Source organism: Rousettus aegyptiacus, unplaced genomic scaffold (genome assembly GCF_014176215.1).
Source record: "Rousettus aegyptiacus isolate mRouAeg1 unplaced genomic scaffold, mRouAeg1.p scaffold_m13_p_3, whole genome shotgun sequence".
NCBI lineage: Eukaryota > Metazoa > Chordata > Mammalia > Chiroptera > Pteropodidae > Rousettus > Rousettus aegyptiacus.
The window spans coordinates 60,005,470-60,025,380 of NW_023416306.1; the positions used below are offsets into that span (position 1 = coordinate 60,005,470).

The 19,911-nt window shown below is 39.3% G+C and overlaps 1 protein-coding gene across 3 annotated transcripts in view; it reads left to right on the top strand.

Moving 5' to 3' along the window:
• Positions 1-19,911, top strand: part of ADAMTSL1 (ADAMTS like 1) — an 823,217-nt gene that overhangs the window by 675,832 nt on the left and 127,474 nt on the right. For all 3 annotated transcript variants that reach the window (XM_036217921.1, XM_036217923.1, XM_036217924.1), the window contains 2 exons: positions 14,279-14,458; positions 19,431-19,584. In XM_036217921.1, coding sequence (XP_036073814.1) covers positions 14,279-14,458; positions 19,431-19,584 — 334 coding nt within the window. The remainder of the gene's footprint in view (positions 1-14,278; positions 14,459-19,430; positions 19,585-19,911) is intronic.

Sequence of the window (19,911 nt, forward strand, 5' to 3'; positions counted from 1 at the left end):
ATCTTATTTTGCTATTTCCTCCCTATATGCTATCAGATATAGCTGAAAGTGACATCAAAGGTCACAAAAAGTAATACGAAAAGGTGAGGGGGACATACATCCCAGTTTTACTGAAACAGTTTTTCACTCTTAAAAGTGCCCCATAAGTTATATGGTCATCTGACTGAGAAGGGAAAAGGATATCAGCTTACATACCCTTCCTTACCTTAATGCTAAGAGAAGGGCCACTATTTCCACACGTTGTCCATGCTTTTTCACGATTAGTTGACAGACCCCCTGTCTTCTCCCAGCCCATCTTGGGGCTATGATTTAGTAAAGTGCTCAGAGAATCAAATAGTAATGAGTAAACAAAACCTGGGTCTCTTGATTTCTAGTATATTTACAATTTAACATTTAACTAGAGTGAATACATGACCTTAAACTGTGCCACTAACCCATACCAACCCTAGACCAGGAATCAGCCCAAATTGGCCTCCACTGTTGAAAGCACTAAGTCCCTGTATTATTAGCTTGTGTTGCCAGTAAGCACATAGTAAGTTCTAGATAGAATGTTTACTGAATGACAAAATGCATAAATGGATCATGACTACTGCCTTACAAGCCCTGAAATTATAACTTCATATCTTATTGATACTTCTGCTGTGTCATTATAGAGTATAACATTGGCATAGCAGTAAAAGTCAGCTAAACACCAACCTCTTTTCAGTAGCCACGCATGCTGCTGAAAAATGGCACTGCCATGTGATGCTTTTTCAATTTTTAGAGCACATACATACTCATGACTTTTTTTTGGTCTATTGCCAACACCACACCCACCCCTTACTCCAACCATCTTCCTCATTTAAAACAGCAGATTTCCAAAGAGTTAATTAATTATTCTTCTTTCAATCTACCTTGGACCTATTAAGACGTGAATTTATTTTGAAAACCTTTTCTATTCCACTAGGGAGAAGCCTTTGGGATAAGTCAGATAGAGGTGTACGTTGTTATATTGTGCTTCACAGATGTTGCATATTTTACAAATTGAAGGCAGGACCCTCCACCAGCAAAAAAAGATTACAACTTGCTTTATTGTGGTGGTCTGGAACCAAACCCACAATATCTCCAAGATATGCCTACATACGAACATTTTCAGATCAGGAAATTAATAGTAAACAGCTCTTTGAAGTTCATCCCATGAGCCTCTGACTACACTTTTATTAGGACCTTTAAAAAATATCTTATGTCGTACTCAGTACATAATAATTGTGGAAAATATTAAAACGTAACACGAAATAAGGAACATAGAAAGTGAAAGCCACCAGTGAGTCTATTTTCCAAAGGAAACCCCTCTTAAATATTGGTTAAATTGGTTAAAAATTTGTTAAATATTGGTGCATAGGGTCTGTATTAAGAATCCTTCCTTGGTCATTTCTAGGAATGTAGAGGAAACAATAGACTATTCTTCTTATCTTAGTTTTTAGAATCCTATTTTGGGGGGACCGGTTTTGTTAGGCAAAATCGGCTATTACTGACTGCTTGTTAAAAGAAAGGAAGTCATTTATGTTATATGGAATAAGTCAGAGTAACTTAAGTGTCTTGCTAATGGGCTATTGTTTTAGGAGACTACTTAGTTAAGACATCAGCTCTTGACTATCCATTCATCTGAATAGCCTTCTGGTTTTTGGTTATTGTGTTGTGACAAGGAAACCTGCTGTGCACTCACTAGGTCTTTTCAGTCTAGCTGCTTAGATCTAGCAGAGGATAGGGCTGGGGTCTGTAACCCTTCAACACCTTTTACAATCTTTCGCATGGCATGCAAAAGAAAGAAAAGGAGATGGGGCATCAAATGTTTCATTTAAAGAAGACCCTGTGGACTTGGACTTTTGGCACATTGGAAGGGAGAAACTCTACTCCTTGCTGCTTAAACTCTGGGCTACACTGACCTCAAAAAGCAGTACACTTTTCTTTCGGGGAGGGGGGGGACATAATTTAGGTTAATCATCATTTGCCTGCTAAGAATGCAACCTTCTTTGTCCCTTGTAGAGCATTTGCCTAGCGAATGGCAAATAGCCGATATTTATATATTCTGCAGGTCTGGAGAGGACTAGCACGGAATCCTAGTATTTGTTAAAATTTTACTTGAGAAACAATTAGGCATATATGAAGCAGAAATCCAATTGTAGCTTTGGTTTTTAGGGGGGCTTCTTTATTTCAGTTCTACCTTTTTCTCAATATTGTGTTTGTTGCTTTTATCTCGTGTCTTGTTGAAAGATTCATTTAATATTTATTTTTATCAATTTACCTTTAATATCTTGTTGGTTTTTGTTTAGTTGGCTTCTGAAACACTTGCATATTTATTGTATTAGTCTCCTGAAACTTCTGTAATTTACTAAATACATGCACACTTCAACATCATCACCATCAACTTTGACGGTGGGTATATATTATGAATTATATACACCCCACAAGGGACCATAACACACTGGTATGTTACAGACCATGATTGAGAACCTTTATATATGCCACAAGTCAATCTAAGACATCTTTATCATCACAGTCTTCTGCTAGGATTCTTTTCAGTGACTCTCCATTGTCATATAATAAAGCCCAATGACTTACTTACTTAGGCCTTCATCCCCTGCAGTCTGTCCCGGCCCAACTCCAGCTGCAGTTCTCCCATCCCTGCTAGTATCTTGCTATCGGCCCACACTTCGCCCTGCCCACACACAGTTCCCCTTCCTTCTGCCTGTCAAAGTCAGACAGGCGTCCTGTCCCTTCTGCATGACTCCTCTATCTTCCCTTGCTGAAGTCACACAAAGTTCATGGTCAGTGCTGCTCCTTTAACAGTCCTATACCACCTTACCTGGACAGATGCTTTCCTATGACTTCTGAATTATACCATCAGTTTAATGACAGCAGAAACCGAGTCTCAGTGAGACCCCATAACACCCAGTACAGGTATGTAAAGCATAGAGGATGGTGCTGGAAAGGTTCACGGCAAGTCTGCCAGTTCATTCATTGGGCACTTGATACATTTCAGGAGCCTTTTCTCTTTAATAAGAGCAGCGCTTACTAAGTGTCAAGCACAGTTCTACACATTTTACATATTTAATTCATTTAATCCTCACTATTCTGAATGTGATGGTCACTACCATTACCCTCATTTTATAGATGAGGAACCTGAAGCACTGTGAGATGAACAGGAATTCAAACGTCATGTAGTAGAACTCATTCCACTGCTCTTTCATTTTCTATTCTAATCCTACAGCAACCCTGTGAGGAAACAAGACTCATTGAAGTTGTGCTTGCCCAAAGGTGAGAAAGGAAAAGTAGGGTCTGTGTGCTTCAAAACCCATTCTCTCATTACAGAGTGCAGCTTTCCCAAGACCTCTTTACCATTTGCTCTAAAGCATTAAATTGTGAGGAACTCTAGGACCAGCCTCAAAATCAGCAGTTTCCTAAATCTTAGTATTGGTTACTTATTAAATCCAAGCAGTTAATATGTGTTTTAGTTTCCTGTTGCTACTGTAACAAATTACCGCACATATATATAGTGACTTAACACAAATTTACTACCTTATAGCTCTGGATGTCAGAAGTCTGAAATCACTTACACTTGGCTAAAATCAAGGTATTAGCAGGGCCTCATTCCTTCTGGAGACTCTAGGGCAGTGGTCCCCCACCTTTTTGGCACCAGGGACCGGTGTTCCTATGAGAACCTAGTGCTTAACCATCTGAGGTGGAGCTGAGGCAATGATGCTAGTGCTGGAGAGCCGCAGCAAATACAGATGAAGCTTAGCTTGCTCCGTTCACCTCCTGCTGTGCAGCCAGGTTCCTAAGAGGCCACAGAGCGTGGCCTGGGGGTTGGAAACTCTTGCTCTAGTAGAGAATCTATTACCTTGCCTTTTTCAGCTTCTAGAGGCTGCTTGTTTCCTTGGCTTATGACTCCTTCAAAGTGCTTCACTTCAACCTGATTCTGTACTTTATCCAATCTCTCTGACTCTGATCCTCCTGCCTCCCCCTTATAAGGACCACTATGGCTACATCAAACCCCCCTGGATAATCCAGGCATCTCTTCATCTCAAGATGCTTAACTTAATCACATCTGCAAAGGCCATTTACCATGTAAGGTAACACAGATTTTAGGGATTGCAATATAGATACCTTTGGGGTCACTACTCAACCTGCTATAATCTTCTATATTCTGGGCTGACTAAGCATTAGTCTCTACTAGCATAAGGTCCTTGAAATGCAAAATGTGCCTTCTACTACTACTCTCTTCACTATTATCTGTAAGCTTTGTATTCATCAATCTTCTTTCTGTATTCATTTTTATTCTTTAAAAAATTTTTAAGAGCAATGAGAAAAAAAGAGAAAGGTGCTAGAAGAGTTAAACTGAAATGAATTAGAGAACCCACTTGAAGCATAATTTATATTTCTCTATGTTGCATATGTCTTATGTTCAGGGTTGTGTCTACCCAACATGTACACACATATTGCACACATCTGTGCAGAGACTGAAACATGCACCACAGACCCTATCCCACCCCCCCCCCCGACACACACACACACACACACACACACACACACACACACACTTTAAACTGTGATTATGCAGCCATTTCCCTATATGGCTCTTTTTTAAAAAATCAGGGTTACACTTTGACATGCCTATAGTTTAGCTGCTTAAAAAGGTGTATGAGAAAAGAGTTCCTGCTCGTAATATTAAGAGAATTTTAATGACAGTTATAAATGCTTGAGAATTGTATTCATCATTTTCTAGATTTAAACACACAGAGAGAAAAGAATAATTTTGGTCTGTATTAGAGGACTCAGTTCTGACAGAAAGAGCCAATCTAGTCATGAGTTTTGTTATATTCCAGTGACTAAAATACAAACTTTCATAAGTTAGAGGCTGTGTTTACTTAAATGTATCTGGAGAGGAGAAAAATCTATTAAGATTTTTATCTCATTTTTAGAAGGATATTTCATAAAGAAATGGATGTCTCATCTTACCATTAGAAGCAACAATAAATCTAAGCAAAACAGATGAGAAGTCAAGTTTCAGATGTGTAGTGCTTTTGTTGTTATTTGTAGAAAGCTCTTCGTAATAATTTCTCTGACTTTTAGTGGGTTTGCAACCCAATGCTTCACCTGGTAACAGGAATATTAAACCCAGAAAATATACCCTTGTACCTCCAAGTTTAAAAAAGTTTAGTTTGTATTACAAAGTATATTTCTAATCCACAAAATGAACTAGAAATTCCGTCCTTATTTTTATGGTTTTGTTTAATAAGTGAGATTCAGTCTTCATTTTCTTTGTTCTGCTGGGCCGTAATTTCATTTGGCTCAGTTTCAAATTCTGTTCTAGCATGGTCTCTAACTGCCTTTTGAACCTCCCAGTCTCATATATTGCAAAGATACCTCAAATTCCAAAGATCTAACACCAAACTCAACAGCATACCTACCTGCCACCTTCCCTAAAAGACCCAGTCCCCTTTCATGAATCTTATGGTTTAGGCGACTCCACTATCTAGCCTGTTCTGTAGCTGGAAACTAGAGCCATCTCAGCCTGATCTGATCTTTGTATTCAGTCAAGTCAACACTCACATCCTGTTGGCTCCACCTTCTGTATCCTCCCAACCCCAACTCTTCTCTTCTTTCCTAATCCTTCTCCTCCTGTGTTGGTTCCAGTTCTCACAAATAACCAAACTATGGCAAACAGGCTTTTACTTGGTCTCCCCGTATTCTCTTGCTTAACTCTCATCCAGTGTTCTCCAACCTGGTATCGATGGTTCTTTACTACAGGCCCTTTCTTGAGCCTTTAAAATATTAACATGTGCTGAGAACCCCCAAATAGGTATAAGATGTGCAGTGTTATTTAGACTTATTTGACCAGGAAACCTTTTTCCCTGGCACACCTATTCACATCTCACGGGCAGTCGCCTTTGGAACTTATTGGTCTTTGCTGCCTGAGTCATTTTCTACAAATCAGGTCATATTACTCCCTTACTTTAAAAACCTTTAATGACATCCCATGGTCTTGAGATTATGTCCAAGACCCTTCATTATCTTTCCTTCATCGGCCTTCTCAGTCTCATTCCCAGCTACCCTTCTCCATGAAACCTATGCTCCACCTTCTCAGGACTCCTCAGAGATACTTAAAAATGCCATGTCCTTTATACCCTTGGTCCAAAAACATGTAATCTGACTCTGCCAGCGCTCCTTATCGCCCTGGCCAGCCCCTCATATGTCACCTCCTCCAAGGAGCCTTCAACAGTTTTTTCATAAAGACTTAGTTGCACTCTCCTCTATAATCCCCCTTTTGTAAAATTAATCCCATTTTAGGATAATTTTTTCTCCCTGGCGGAACTCCAAGTACCTGAGACATAGTAACCATTTATTAATTATCTTAAATCCCCACCACCTAACACAGTGCCTGGCACTCGGCAAGTGCCCAGTAAATATTTAATGAAAGAATGAATGAGTGAATGAATAAATGAATGAAATGAGTTAGAAGCTATAAGCAGAGCACAGTAGGTTAAAACTGGAAAGTTGACCTTAGAAATAGAACATAATCATCACTCTGTGTTGGGCTCAAAAATATGACTTGAGGCATCAAGGAATTGACCTCGGCTCTCAGTAAATCAAACTACTAAGATGAAACCAAAAGTGTCATTACAGGCAAAATTTGTTAATGTAATGATTATGGGAAAATCTTTAAAAATACAAGCCCCTAGAGACACTGTATTAGTGTATAGAATCCTAACTTTCAAGTGCCCCCCTTATTGTATATTTTTTACTTGTCTTATAAAACTAATGAATCCATGACCTTATATAATAAAACATGTATGGCAGCTAGGATAACTACTATAAATACCATTTTTTGTTATTTATTCTGTTTATGGCATAAATTTTAAAATAGCACCCCTTACCAGAGACCCACCTCTCTGTGTCACAATATTATATTACTTGATGATTTATAAAGGCAAACATTTTTCATTTCATGTTATTAAATTTCTCTTGCTGTTTCTTTTAAGTTTTTTCTTCTTTGCAGGCTGCCTCTCATTTCAGAACCGTCAGCTTCACCAGGCAATCTCAACATGTTCACAAAGTCATCACAGACTTTAGAACCTTAATTAATTTTAAATTTCATCTTCTACAATTAAAAAACAAAAACAAAAAAACACATTTCATCAATGTAAACACATCAGGAAAACTTTTTGAGCAAAAATGAGACCGACTTTTAAGATACCCTGCCTAAGTGGTCTTCCATCATACCTGGCAGGTCAGGGCACCTAGCAGAGTTCATGCTGCTGCTGGCTGACATCCACTGCTGACTTGCTTAGAAGCAGCTTCTGGCTAATGATAAAACAGCCTGATAAAAGGTGGATGTTGAGCCCATCAGTTGGATGTTTGTTTTACATCTTTTAAACATCTGGATTTGGGGCTCTTTTATTCATCCAATCATCAATTCAACAAACTTTATGAAGTGCATGCTCTTTGGCAAATGCTATACAAGGCACTGGGGAATAGACAGATGACTACATTACCTTTCTTCAAAAGAGGCATGATCCTGTGTGCATGCAGGGAGGCAAAGGAAAACAGAACACAAATGACTGGACCTTTTAGGAGAGATGCAGTACCCTTCTAGGTCAAGGTGGATAGGAGATTGCTCATTTGCATGAGGCAGAAGTGCTGGAGGAGGCTTTAGTGAAGAAGTGGCATTTGAGCTGGGCCTTCAAGGATGTCTTGAAAGTTTCTAGATGGACAAGGAGGTGAAGGGCATTGCTCACAGAAGGAACAACAAGATCAAGTCCTGAGCAGAGAAGGCATCGATGTGCCTAGGTATGGGCCAATGATCCATCATAGCTAAAGTACTGGCACATGGCAGGTAGGGAAGAAATGTGCATGGGAAACTCAATGCAGGTTACAGCATGAAGGACCTGAAGGGTATTTTTAGGAGTCTGGACCTCATCTGGCATTGAGAATTTTCTAAGGGGTTTGTGCATAGTTTCCCTTTATCTGGGGGATATGTTCCAAGACCCTTAGTAGATGCCTGAAACTAAAGATAGTACCAAACCCTATAAAATATACATACATATGTATACACACACACACACACACACACACACACACATATATGTATGTGTATATGTATATATATGTATGTGTGTGTGTATATATATATGGTTTTTTTCTATACATACATGCCTATAATAAAGTTTAATTTATAAATTAAACACAGTAAGGGTTTAAAAATAGTAACTAATAACAAAATAGAACAACTATAACAATATACTATAATAAAAGTTATGTGGATATGGTCTCTCAAAATATCTCATTATATTATACTCACCTTTGACTTAAGGGAAGCACTTTATAGCTTCTCTTTGGCATATCCTAATTGCCAGCATCACTGCTCTTGCATGTTGGGGCTATTATTAAGATAAAGGTTACTTGAACACGAGCATGGTGATGCTGAGACAGTCAATCTGATAACCAAGATGCAACTAAGTGACTAATGGGTGGGAAGAGCACATGACTGGAGATGCTGCACAGTGGATTGATTCACGTTTTGAGTGGGACGGCATGAGATTTTATCATGTTATGCAAAATGGCATGCAGTTTAAACTTATTAATTGTTCATTTCTGGAAACTTCCATTTAATAGTTTTGGTCCGCAGTTGACTGTAACTGAAACTGCAGAAAGCAAAACCATGGATAAAGGGGGACTACTATAGATCAAACTTCAAAATAAGCTGGTTTTGTTTGTTTTTGTTTTTGTTTTTGTTTACTTTCCCGGTAGCTGTTTTGTCACCATATTGTCACAGACTTCTTTACACAGTCGTCTGAAGGTCTGTCCCCTGAATCAGGTCCTATCTGCAAATCAGTAAGCCAGCTATGTTATTTTAAGTGAGTGGTAACAGTCTGTAAGGCAGTTTAATTAAATCTCTACCCTTGAAATAAGACCAATTATTTTCATCATCTACTTACTCAATTTGAAAGAGAAAATTAAGCTGCATTTTACCTCATCACCACATTTGCTAAGAAGCTTTAACTGACAGCTCGAATTTAAGAGCTGTGTTTATTCAACTACTTGTTTATTTTTGAAGCATTTATTCAAATTGAATAGAAGTCCTTCTGCCTATAAGATACTTAGAAAAAGAAAATTTCAGCTATCAAACACTAAAGAGATCCGTACTCCTACAAATCTGACATCACTAGTGAAGCGTCTAAAATGTCAGTCACGGGTAACAGAAACTTTAAGAGCATGTTCTTTATGCTTGACAAACTCAATAGTACCCATGGGGAATCTGACTATGAGTTATAATCAAAGGATTAGAAGTAAAGTAGTCTGATGTCATTTTGAGGTTCAGGGGATAATGATTTTATGAACCAGCCTTTACTTCTCTCATAGAAAAATACACAGCATTTTCACTACAGTATACATATTTATGAATCATACCAAAACATCACGTACCTCCAGCATCTGTTATAAAATGTCATTCTATGATTTAGCTCATATCCTGACCACTTCTTTACTGGGAAACAAACAAATCATTAACTTTAAAGAGAAAAAAAAAGAATGTAGAAGAAAAAAAAAACTAGCAATGGAGTCATTCAATCCTAAGATTTCTTATCAAAGATGTAACAATATTATCCTGGGAGAATGTTTTGAATGCAATTCTCAAATATTAATCTGAGCAGTACAAGAAGCAAGCAAAAATCACTTCCTGCATAGAGCTAATAGTCTAATAGATGATAATTTCTGAAAGGGATGAGAGCTACTTAAAGAGCTGTTTAAAAATAAAATGAGATTAATAGGATTGAGACTACTTTGGCTACTCTAGCTAGGAGGTTAGGTATGGCCTCTCCAAGCAGATAAGAATGGAATTAAAGCTGAAAGATTAGAAATTCTCAGCTACGTGAAGATATAAGAGAAGAATGATCCTGGTAGAGAGAAGAGCAAGCATGAAGGCCCTGTGGGAGAAGCAAGCTCGACATTGGAGGAACAACAGCAAAAACAAAACAGTGTGGCTGGAATATGTAGGGCAAGGGAGAGTTGTATGAGATAACATTGTAGAAGTGCGTGAAGCTCCTTGTCCACTGTTAGAACCTAGAACCATGCTTGGTCCATGATTGGTATTTAATAACTTTGTCCTGAATGAATGAATGTGGAAGGATTTGAGTTAGACAATCTCAAAGTTCCATGAGAGCAAGGAACATATAAGGCTTTTCAGGGTAGGGTTACAGGAGTTTGGATGTTTTTCTAATCACTAGGGGAAGCCACTGGAGGGTTTTAAGCATGGGAATTATATGATCTGATTTATGCTTTGAAAGACATCACTGTTGCGACTATGTGGAGAATAGGTGTAGGGGAGTAAGATGATAGGCTGAATATCTTTTGTTGCTCCTCTAGGTCCACTCTCTACCTTCTTCTTCTGTGTCCAGGAGACTGGCCTAGACAGACTCTATCTTCTTGCTTCTGGTTTTGTTCAACTAAAAGAGTTTTCAACAAGCCATCAGAAAGAGAGAGGAACTCTCTTCAAATTGAGTGTGCTCTCTATATCCTGCTGGTAGCTGAGAAAATGAGAAACTGGGAGACCGGTTTGGAAGTTTAATAGTAGTCTAGGCCACAGAGGCTCGTATCCTAATTTATTATTGTGGAGGTAAAGCTTCCTTGTTTTGGAGGCATATCTGAAAGTATTTGCTCATGGATTGGGTGTCAGGGGAGAGATGATGAGAAAAGGAAAAATCAATAACTTCCTAAGTTTTTGTCTTGGTTATGGCATCATTAAATGAGTGGGGAAGATCTAAAAGAGTACATTTGAGGTGATATTGGAGGAACAGAATCATAAATTCCATTTTAGATATGTTTAGGTCAAGATACCTATTCATATTTAACTGGGCATGTTGAGTAAGGGTAGGGAAGAGGTCAGAGCTTAAGATTTAAATTTTCAACTTAGCATTAACTTTTTTTTTTGACAATTATGATTTGAACAAAATTACATTCATTCATGAAAGAATTTTAGTAATTCATAGAATAGAAAGAATTGTGGAAAATATAGTCCCTAAGTTTGGCAAATCCTTAAGAATCAGTAATACACATGGTTAGTTGTCTAGTTATAAAAGTTCCGAAGAAGGGCTGAACAATGAAGGTTATAACGAATCTGACAATAGAATACCTGGTTTGTTAGAAGTAAGAATTTGACAGAAATAAGAAAAGATTAAACCTAAGAAGCCATGCAAAAGACTATAAAACCGGATTTGAAACCTTAGTTATCCCTAGTAATGAGAAGGGTTATTCCAAGTAAATGGAATTCTTAGCCACTAATTTAAATTTTCCCCAACCACAAATTTCAGTTCAATTCCACAAATATTATTGAGGGTTTATGTTCACAGAAGGAACCATGTTAGGCAGTGTTGATATAAAATACGTTCAAGAAGTAAAATCCTTCAGGAGTTTATTGAACTACTCCAAATAAGAACTAAAAAGTTTGCTTCTCTGATAAATAAAGAGGCCAGGGAATCACCAAAATTGAGAAGAGTCAGAGAATCCAAAGGCCTGGACCACTCAAAATTTGAATCATTAGCTTTGAGGCTATAGATTTTTTCCTTAATTAAGGCTAAATGACATGTTAAGCAAAGTCTTAGAAGAGACTCTTTGAATCTGTGGTGGATAACAATTGGCTACAGGCCACTGAATATAGTCCACCCAGCCAGCTTGTGGTATAGCCTAGAAGCTGTGTTCAAATGTATCCTTTCAGCTCAGAAATCAAAGTGTCTAGGGAGAAAACGTCCAGAGCCACCACGGTGTAGATGAGCTATTTTAGACTGTTGGTTCTCAATCTGGATCATGGGCCAGATCCTGCTAGTTAGGGACAGTCACAGAGTGGAGGCTGAGGATGGAATTTGAAAGCACTGCCCATTCAGTGAGGGTGTAGTGGAAACCCAGGTCTCAGCAGGCATGGGCCTTTCAAGGCCTGGGGCCTCACCATAAAGTAGAAGTCAGAGCACCTTCCATGCAAGCAGAGAGCAGTTCATACAACCACAAGAAAGAAAAGGTGACCTTAGACTCATTCTCCAGCTGTATCTACCACTCCAGCCCAGAGAATGTGCTCAGTAGGAGGTTGATCAGAGAATATTATACAGAATAAAAATGAACCACTTCTCACCCCTGTGTAGTCTTAGTTGATTGAGTCATTTCAGCTCTAGCCTCAGCTTCTACAAGACTTACCTCTTGGGGGGGGGGGGGGCGGGGGGGGGGGGGTTCACCCTTATCCTTAGCCTTCTTTAATTCAGTGAATAGGTAGTTGAATCCAGCCATAACAAAATACATTTTTTTTTCTTGTGGGACTCAATAAAGTTATTTTCATTCAAAATTTTAAAATTTGAAATGCAAATGAAGGTTGTTCGCCACTGGCTTGGGTGGTTTGAAGGGCTCTAGGGTTAAAAGGCCTAACTAGACCAAGTTGAGAGCTCTTCTATCTTCATTATCCAGTAGCTCTGTAACCTCGAGCCATTCAGGACTACAAACAAAGGGCACATTTAACCATGTGGGAGCCAAACAACCACCGGTTCTATGTTTATTTTATTTCCATCGAAAGTGGTGGAGGTACATTCACTTGAGAGATGGTTCTCAACCCTGGTTGCAGAATTACCGGGAAGAATTAAAAAATATATTTTTAATTAAAAAACTGATGACTGGGACCCATCTCCCAGAGTTTCTGATTTAATGATTAAATGTGTGGTTAAATTTAAGGCCTCAGTACTTTTTTAAAAACCTCAGGTGATTTAAAAATTCATGCAAGACTAGGACCACTTGAGTAAGGGGTTAACAGCTGGACCACAACAGCATTCTGACTACTCTGGGATATTGTGTCACTATCCTAACCTCAGCTGTGGGCACAAATGTCCCTCGAGGTTCTGAATACAAGGCAGTAAGCACAGCGATTCTCAGAGGCCACTGCTGCAGCAGGAGCAGCTCTTTCAGCACAAACCCTCCGGCTTTATGCCCAAGTCTGATTTCCCAGAGAGCCCAAAGGGAACAGGTTAAAGAAAGGGGGCTATTCTTGAGGAAAGCATAGCGCTCCTTAGAATTTTTACAAAAAAAAAAAATATCCACAGCACAGTCAGAGGCTTACAGATTAAATCTTCCTGAACATGAAGAAATGGCTTAAATAAAAGAGAAGTATTTCTTTCTCACACAAACACACTCTGGCCAGGGCTGGTATGGTGGCTTCGCAACTGGGAACGCAGGCTGCTGCTTTTTGCCTATCACAGTCCAAGATGGAGGCTTAAATTGTAGTAGACATCATGTTCATATTCCACCCAGCAGAAAGGAGGAAGGGAAGAGAGAAATGGCACACTTTCTTTGTGGGCATTTCTCTGAAATGACACAACCCTTTCACTTATACCCCATCAGCCAGAACTCAGTCACCTGGTCATGTCTACCTTCAAGGGAGATTGGTAAATCTGGTCAATATGCTGAAAAATCATGTGCCCCGCTAGAAATTAGGGGTGCTTTTGCTATTTCAAGGGAGGGAGGAAAGATTTGGAATAACATCCGACACTCTGTACTGCATGAGGCCTCTCTCCCTCCTCATCCAACTGGATTATAATTATTAAGTTACATGTAGACAGTGTGTTTGGGATCCTGCTGAAAACCACTGACATAAGGTTATTTTTTTTTTATATCCCAAATTTCAGTGGCTCTTGCTCCCACTGCCCTAAGAAATCACAAATCCTACAAGAAAAGTCTTCTGGGGGAGTTCTTCAGAAAACCAGGCCTCAAATTTAATGTCCTTCCATTAGAGTGGATGTTTACACTTAGAGAGAAAGGCCTGCCTTCTCTGCAGATTAATTTCTCCAGGTTTACAATGATGGCAGGAACTCTCTCGCTTGTTCATTCAGGAAGCTGCACAGATTATTTTCACTGGGTCGTAAATATGTTTAACACTCTCTTATACTAACCTTTTAAACCAGTTGTCTTAGGCGGCTACAAATCATAGTTTAGAAGCAACATTCTATGATTTAAAGGCTCTTAAAATTCCTGGATGTTCTAGTTAAATACTTGAGATTAAGAGAAGAGGGTGTAGATCTTGCTACAAAATTCATTTCAAGGAGAGAGGCAAAATCTTTTGAGCTAGTTTCTGGTTTTTCTTTTTTCTTTTTTCTTTCTTTCTTTTTTTTTTTTTCTTTTTTCTCTCTTTATTCAGCCAAGGCAAAGGTAAAAATTGGCACCTGAACCGCACCACTTTCTATGTTGAGCTGACTTTCTCTTCTTTCCCCAGTGCTCTAGGACCTGTGGAGGGGGCATCCAGAAGCGCGAGGTTCTTTGCAAGCAGCGCATGGCTGATGGCAGCTTCCTAGAGCTTCCTGATACCTTCTGTTCAGCCTCAAAACTGGCCTCTCAGCAAGCCTGCAAGAAAGACGACTGTCCCAGTGAGTGGCTTCTCTCTGATTGGACAGAGGTATGTATGGTCCTCAGAAGGAGATAATGAAAAAGACAGAAATAAGGAGGAAAAGAAGGTACTCCAAATGTATACGTGCAGAACGCCAGAACAGAACAAACATAATCCTCCTAACATTATGGAGCAGGATTTTTGTAACCATTTTACCATGGTGTGTGACTAACATTTAATTGGTTCTGGGATTTGAGTTAAGCAGCCAGCCCTTAGTCATCAATCGGAAGCGTGAAATTGTAAACAGGTTCCTCATGGAACAAAACCAGGCTTCGTTCATGCTGTTTGGACCCAGGGTTTCTCTCAGCACACCAGGTTCTTCTCCCACTATCTCCACACATGCTTTCTTGACCTCCCTGCACTTCTTACTCCCAGATGTTTCTAGTCTCTAGTTCTTCTCTTCCAAGTTACTGGACAATAAGGAACATGACTTACTAGGAAAAGAAGGCCAAGGAAATCTTTCCTCTTTACTGTCAGTTTTCTGGCTCCAAAACTTCAACAACTTCCCAGCAAGAGAACTTGATTTCCCCTGTTACCTTGCACTTAGGGAGATGATTGTATCAGCAGTCACTACTCCTGACTTACCGCATAAATTAGTGATATACCCCCAACTAACCTATTTGTCTAAGTAATTCCTATTCTAACACTAGCATAAATTCATCCATATACACCGAGTTTCAACATATTAGTTTTCAACCACTACATTTGAATTGCCTGAAACAGGCCTGTGTGTCTTCCATAGAGAATTCTCCTTCCACCTCCAAAATATTGCCCCACAAGCAAATTTAGCCAAGAATAGGCTCGATAAGCCTGAAGTGTCAAAAACAGATTCAAGACCCTCTTCTTTCTTGCATGTAGTAAGCATCATCTGAATTGGCTTTGCCGGTCCCATTGTCTTCTTTATATGATCTGCAACTCACAGGATGGTGGTGCTGCTGGTTGAAACACATCACAGAGACACTTGGTTCCGCAAAGAAGAAAGCTACCTCTAAAAATTAAGATGCCAGCTCTGTGAGCATAGGTTCTCAGAGTGCTTGGCCCACATTTTACCAACCATGTAGAGTTCCATCAGATGGTGCCTGAGAAGTGCATAGCAATTGAGAGTTAACCTACATATCATAGGTTTTATAATTTGTCAGTAAAATTGCCTTCTCGTTGTATCTCACTCCACATGTCTCAGAACACTAAAATGTTGCGTGTTATAAACAATTTTACTTCAGTAGGATAAAGGATTAAAAGTGTGTAGAATGATCATGTGTGTATTCAAGTCTGTGTGTATGTGTGTGTGCATTCATGAACATGGTAGAGAGAATTTTTCCATGGAATAGTGATTTGCATATTATATATTTAAAAATCATAACAAAAATAGCAGTGCAAGAGAGAACACTGATGTATTTGCCAAGTGGCTCTAGATGAAGACCTCCTCCCAGGGCATATTGTAAAAGGCCTTGCTCTTCTAAGTCTATCGGTGATATTCTGCCACGAGTAGGATGCTGATTGCATGATTGTAATTATCCTCCCATGTTCCCAGACTTTGTAGACTCTGAGCACATGGGACACGGAGAATTCAGAAAAAGTTCTGACTTTCAGATTTGAAGGAGGGACCCTTGTGATTAGGTACTAAGGAGAGGAGACAGCTGAACTGAAGTTCCATGGGTCCCATTGGGCAAAGCAGAACTTTAGAACAGCATGACATATGGTGAAAAGTTTAGACTGAATGACAGGCAAACTTAGCTTCTAATGCTGCCTCTGCCACTTACTGGTTATACTATTTTACGTTCCCATCAGCAATATATGAAGGCAGTAATAACCTTGGGCAGTTGCTTTACCTTTCTAAGCTGTAGTTTGCTTATCTGGGTATCGGAGATAATAATACTGTCTACCTTAAGGTTATTGGGAGGCTTAAAGTAAATGATGCATGCAAAGTGCTTTGTGTGTAGTAAAAGTTAACCTTAATTATTGTTATGATTCTCTCCCATCCCTGCTCATTGTTGGGAGAAGGAGAAGAAATAAAAGAAAGCACTTGACCAGCTGGGCCCATGGTCAAAGTGGAGACCTCCCCCACCTTTGGCAGTCTTCCTAGGAGGAGGAAGTTATATTTTGGGAACTAGGAACAGTTAGCCCTTATCCAAGGAATGTTTTTAGGTTCTGAGTTATCTGGGTTGATGAATGGAAATCACTAATGTTGAGGAGGGGCTGGGAATGGCAGAAAGTTATCATGGATTCACTGGGAGGAAACCCACTTTGGTGCCATACAAAAGTGCTCCTCAGGGTGTTCACAGAGGCTCCAGCTGGCCCTGTCATCCCTCCCGCCCTTCCCTTCACCCTGTGGCTCAGATGAGATGTGCATGCCACACCCCCACAAGACCCCTTGGAGAAAGGAAGACCTGGATGATCTATGGGTGTTTTTATCCTCCACTATCTGGCTCAGTCTCATGGTGACTACACAGAATCCCTCAGAGGCAGAATTTAGCCAAAGTTTTAGACACTTCAAATAAGATTAACTGTTGGATTCTATTCTGAGAATAAGACCTTTCAAAAGGCCTTACTTCTCTTCTTTAAAAGAAACCCTTCCATCTGCTGAAAGAGTTGGCTATTAAATCTTTTTAAATCATATTTTTAGGGACATTGTCCCAAAAAAAAACTATGTAAAAGAAATTACAGTAGTAAATTTTAGAGCTAGAAGATTTTTAGAACTGAGAAGGTCCTATAGCCTAGTTGTTCTTTTAAAAATTAAAGCCACCATAACTTTTTTTCAACTGAAGTGTTAATATGAAGCCAGAAACCTAAAACAGATCAAATCAAAGCTGTTTGGGTTGAAGTGTATGTAGGGGGTCCCAGATTTCCAATGGTTCGGTCTTCAGTTCACCTGAGAACCCACTGAATCACTTCCTCAACTTAGTTATGGAACACAGTTTGAAAATCCCTACATTAGCTTAATTTCCCTATTTTAGAGGTGTGGAAATTGAGCATAGAGAAAGAACTAAACTTGACCAAAATCATAAATCGATCTTCTGATGTGCAGTCTATTTTTCTACTCGGCAGCATTAAAATGACCATGCTTTTAAAATTTTCAGACTCTTTACCTCCATTCTACCCAATCCCTGGATTTGGTGCTGTCATTTACTATAAAATAAGGGATGAGTGGAATCTGGAATCCACGATCATCAGGGAACAAAACCAATGGGTTTGACTCTCCCCCACATTTTTTGAATTTACATGTCTTTCAGGGTGGTGTATATCATAGAACTTTGCATGGAATCATTTATTTCGGTGAACTAGCGTATAAAACTTGAAAATATAAGATAATATTTTTTGGTTTTTACTGCCATTTTTCAAAGTAATGTGGCACACTGCCATGACCCTAGTTCAGGTTTTATCATCTCAAGCCTTGACTACTGTGGCAGCCTCCTTAACTGAAATCCCTGCCTACCATCCATCTCCTACTCCCATCCCTCCCAGACACTGTTGCCAGATTAACCTTCTCAAAACACCTCTTTCATCATTTCACTCCTCCCTTCAATGCCTCCTCATTGCTTTATGGACCAATTCCAAACCTCCTGTCTAAAAATTAAAAGTCTCCAACGTCCGGCCCCAAACTACCTCTTGAACTCCTGACACTTTCAACATGTTCCCTGTTCAGTCAGATAGGTTTAGCTCTGTGCCCAAGCCTGCTTTGGACTTCTGCACTGAACTGTTCTACCTTTGTTCTGGATATATTCCTGCCTCCCATGCTTACCTCTGGGTCTCTAAACCCATCCAGGCTCCACCCATCTTCAAGACCTAGGTCAAAATCTCCAGTATGCCATAAGCATGCAAAAATAGTTAGCATTCATTTTATAATCCATCACATGTGTTTTAGTTTTATATTTTAATACATTATTTTATTACTATTTAACTCTCTAAACAGCTTTATTAGGTATAATTTAATATAGTAATATTCAATTTAGCATAATGTTTTCGAGATTTATCTTTGTTGTAGCATGTATCAGAACTACATTCCTTTTTATGACAGAATGATATTCCATTGTCTATACATACCACATTTTGTTTATCCATTTACCGTTGATAGATTTTCCCTTTTTTTCTATTATGTTACTATGAACATTCGCATACAAGTTTTTGTGTGGATGTATGCTTTCATTTCTCTTGGGTAGAGACATAGGAGTGAAATTGCTGGGTCATATGATAAACTTATATTTAACTTTTTAAGAAACAAACTATTTTCTAAGAGGGACGTACTATTTTACATTCCCACCAGCAATATCTGAAGGCTCTATTTTTCCACATCCTCACCAACACTTATTATTGTCTCCCTTTTTTATTATGGCCATTCTAATGGATATGAAATGTTATCCTATTGCGGTTTTGATTTCTGTATCCCTAATTTACTCTTTCATTTTAACAATGAATATTTTCCCTTTATTTGATGACAGCTCCTTGAGATTAGGAACCATCTCGCATGTCTTTTTTCCATGATATCTAGCACCCCACTTTAGACAAAGTAGATATGTAACAATTATCTGATGCTTAACATTAAAAAAAAAAAACATATTTATGAAGGAAGGAGATTTAGTGGTATTTCTGTGTGTGACATTTAAAATGTATTATTTAATTCCAACCTTGCAAAATAAGCATAGGTGGAAACAGCCTCAGTTTAGGTAACTTGCCAAGTAGTAAAATGCTGAGCTAGCATTTGAACACAGGACTCTTTGACTCTGTAACTGTAAAGATCTGGGCTTATAAGTTAAAATGAGTAAAATGTTCACAGGAAACCTTAGACTAGGATGTCTTAGAATAGAATGTGGGAATGAGATGGACATATCTTTCCACAATGTCACTTAATTAATATTTCTCTCAGTGGCTATTGCTTTTCCAAGCAACTTTTCTCATATTTTGTTGAGTTTGAGAACTCATATAAAAACCTATTAGCCTGTAGCTCTCTGCATTTACATGCATCTGGTCTTTCTTTCCCCACCAGTGTTCCACAAGCTGTGGGGAGGGCACCCAGACTCGAAGTGCCATTTGCCGGAAAGTGCTGAAAACCGGGGTCTCGGCTGTTGTCAATTCCTCCCTGTGCCCTCCCCTGCCGTTCTCTTCATCCATCAGGCCCTGTATGCTGGCAACCTGTGCAAGTGAGTACATCGGACGGAGCCCTGGAGATGGGGAGACAGAACCCGCACCGAAGCAGGCGTAGCCACGCAGTAACCTTCCCTAAACCCAGACCGGTGGGAGATTGTTGGGCCCTGGAGGGCAGCAGGCTAGTGAGCTCAGCTGGAGATGGAAAAAGAATCTTAATTACATGTTGCCAGGTGGAATTCTCTTCCCTCCTGCAAAAGCAGTTTGCAGGAGGTAGAGCAAAGTTCACTTGCTGGCATACAGATCTGGAAGCTGGAGGCAGCCTATTACTAATGAAGTTTAATGTTATCCACTCTGGGGTTTTAAACTACTCTGAACAGATT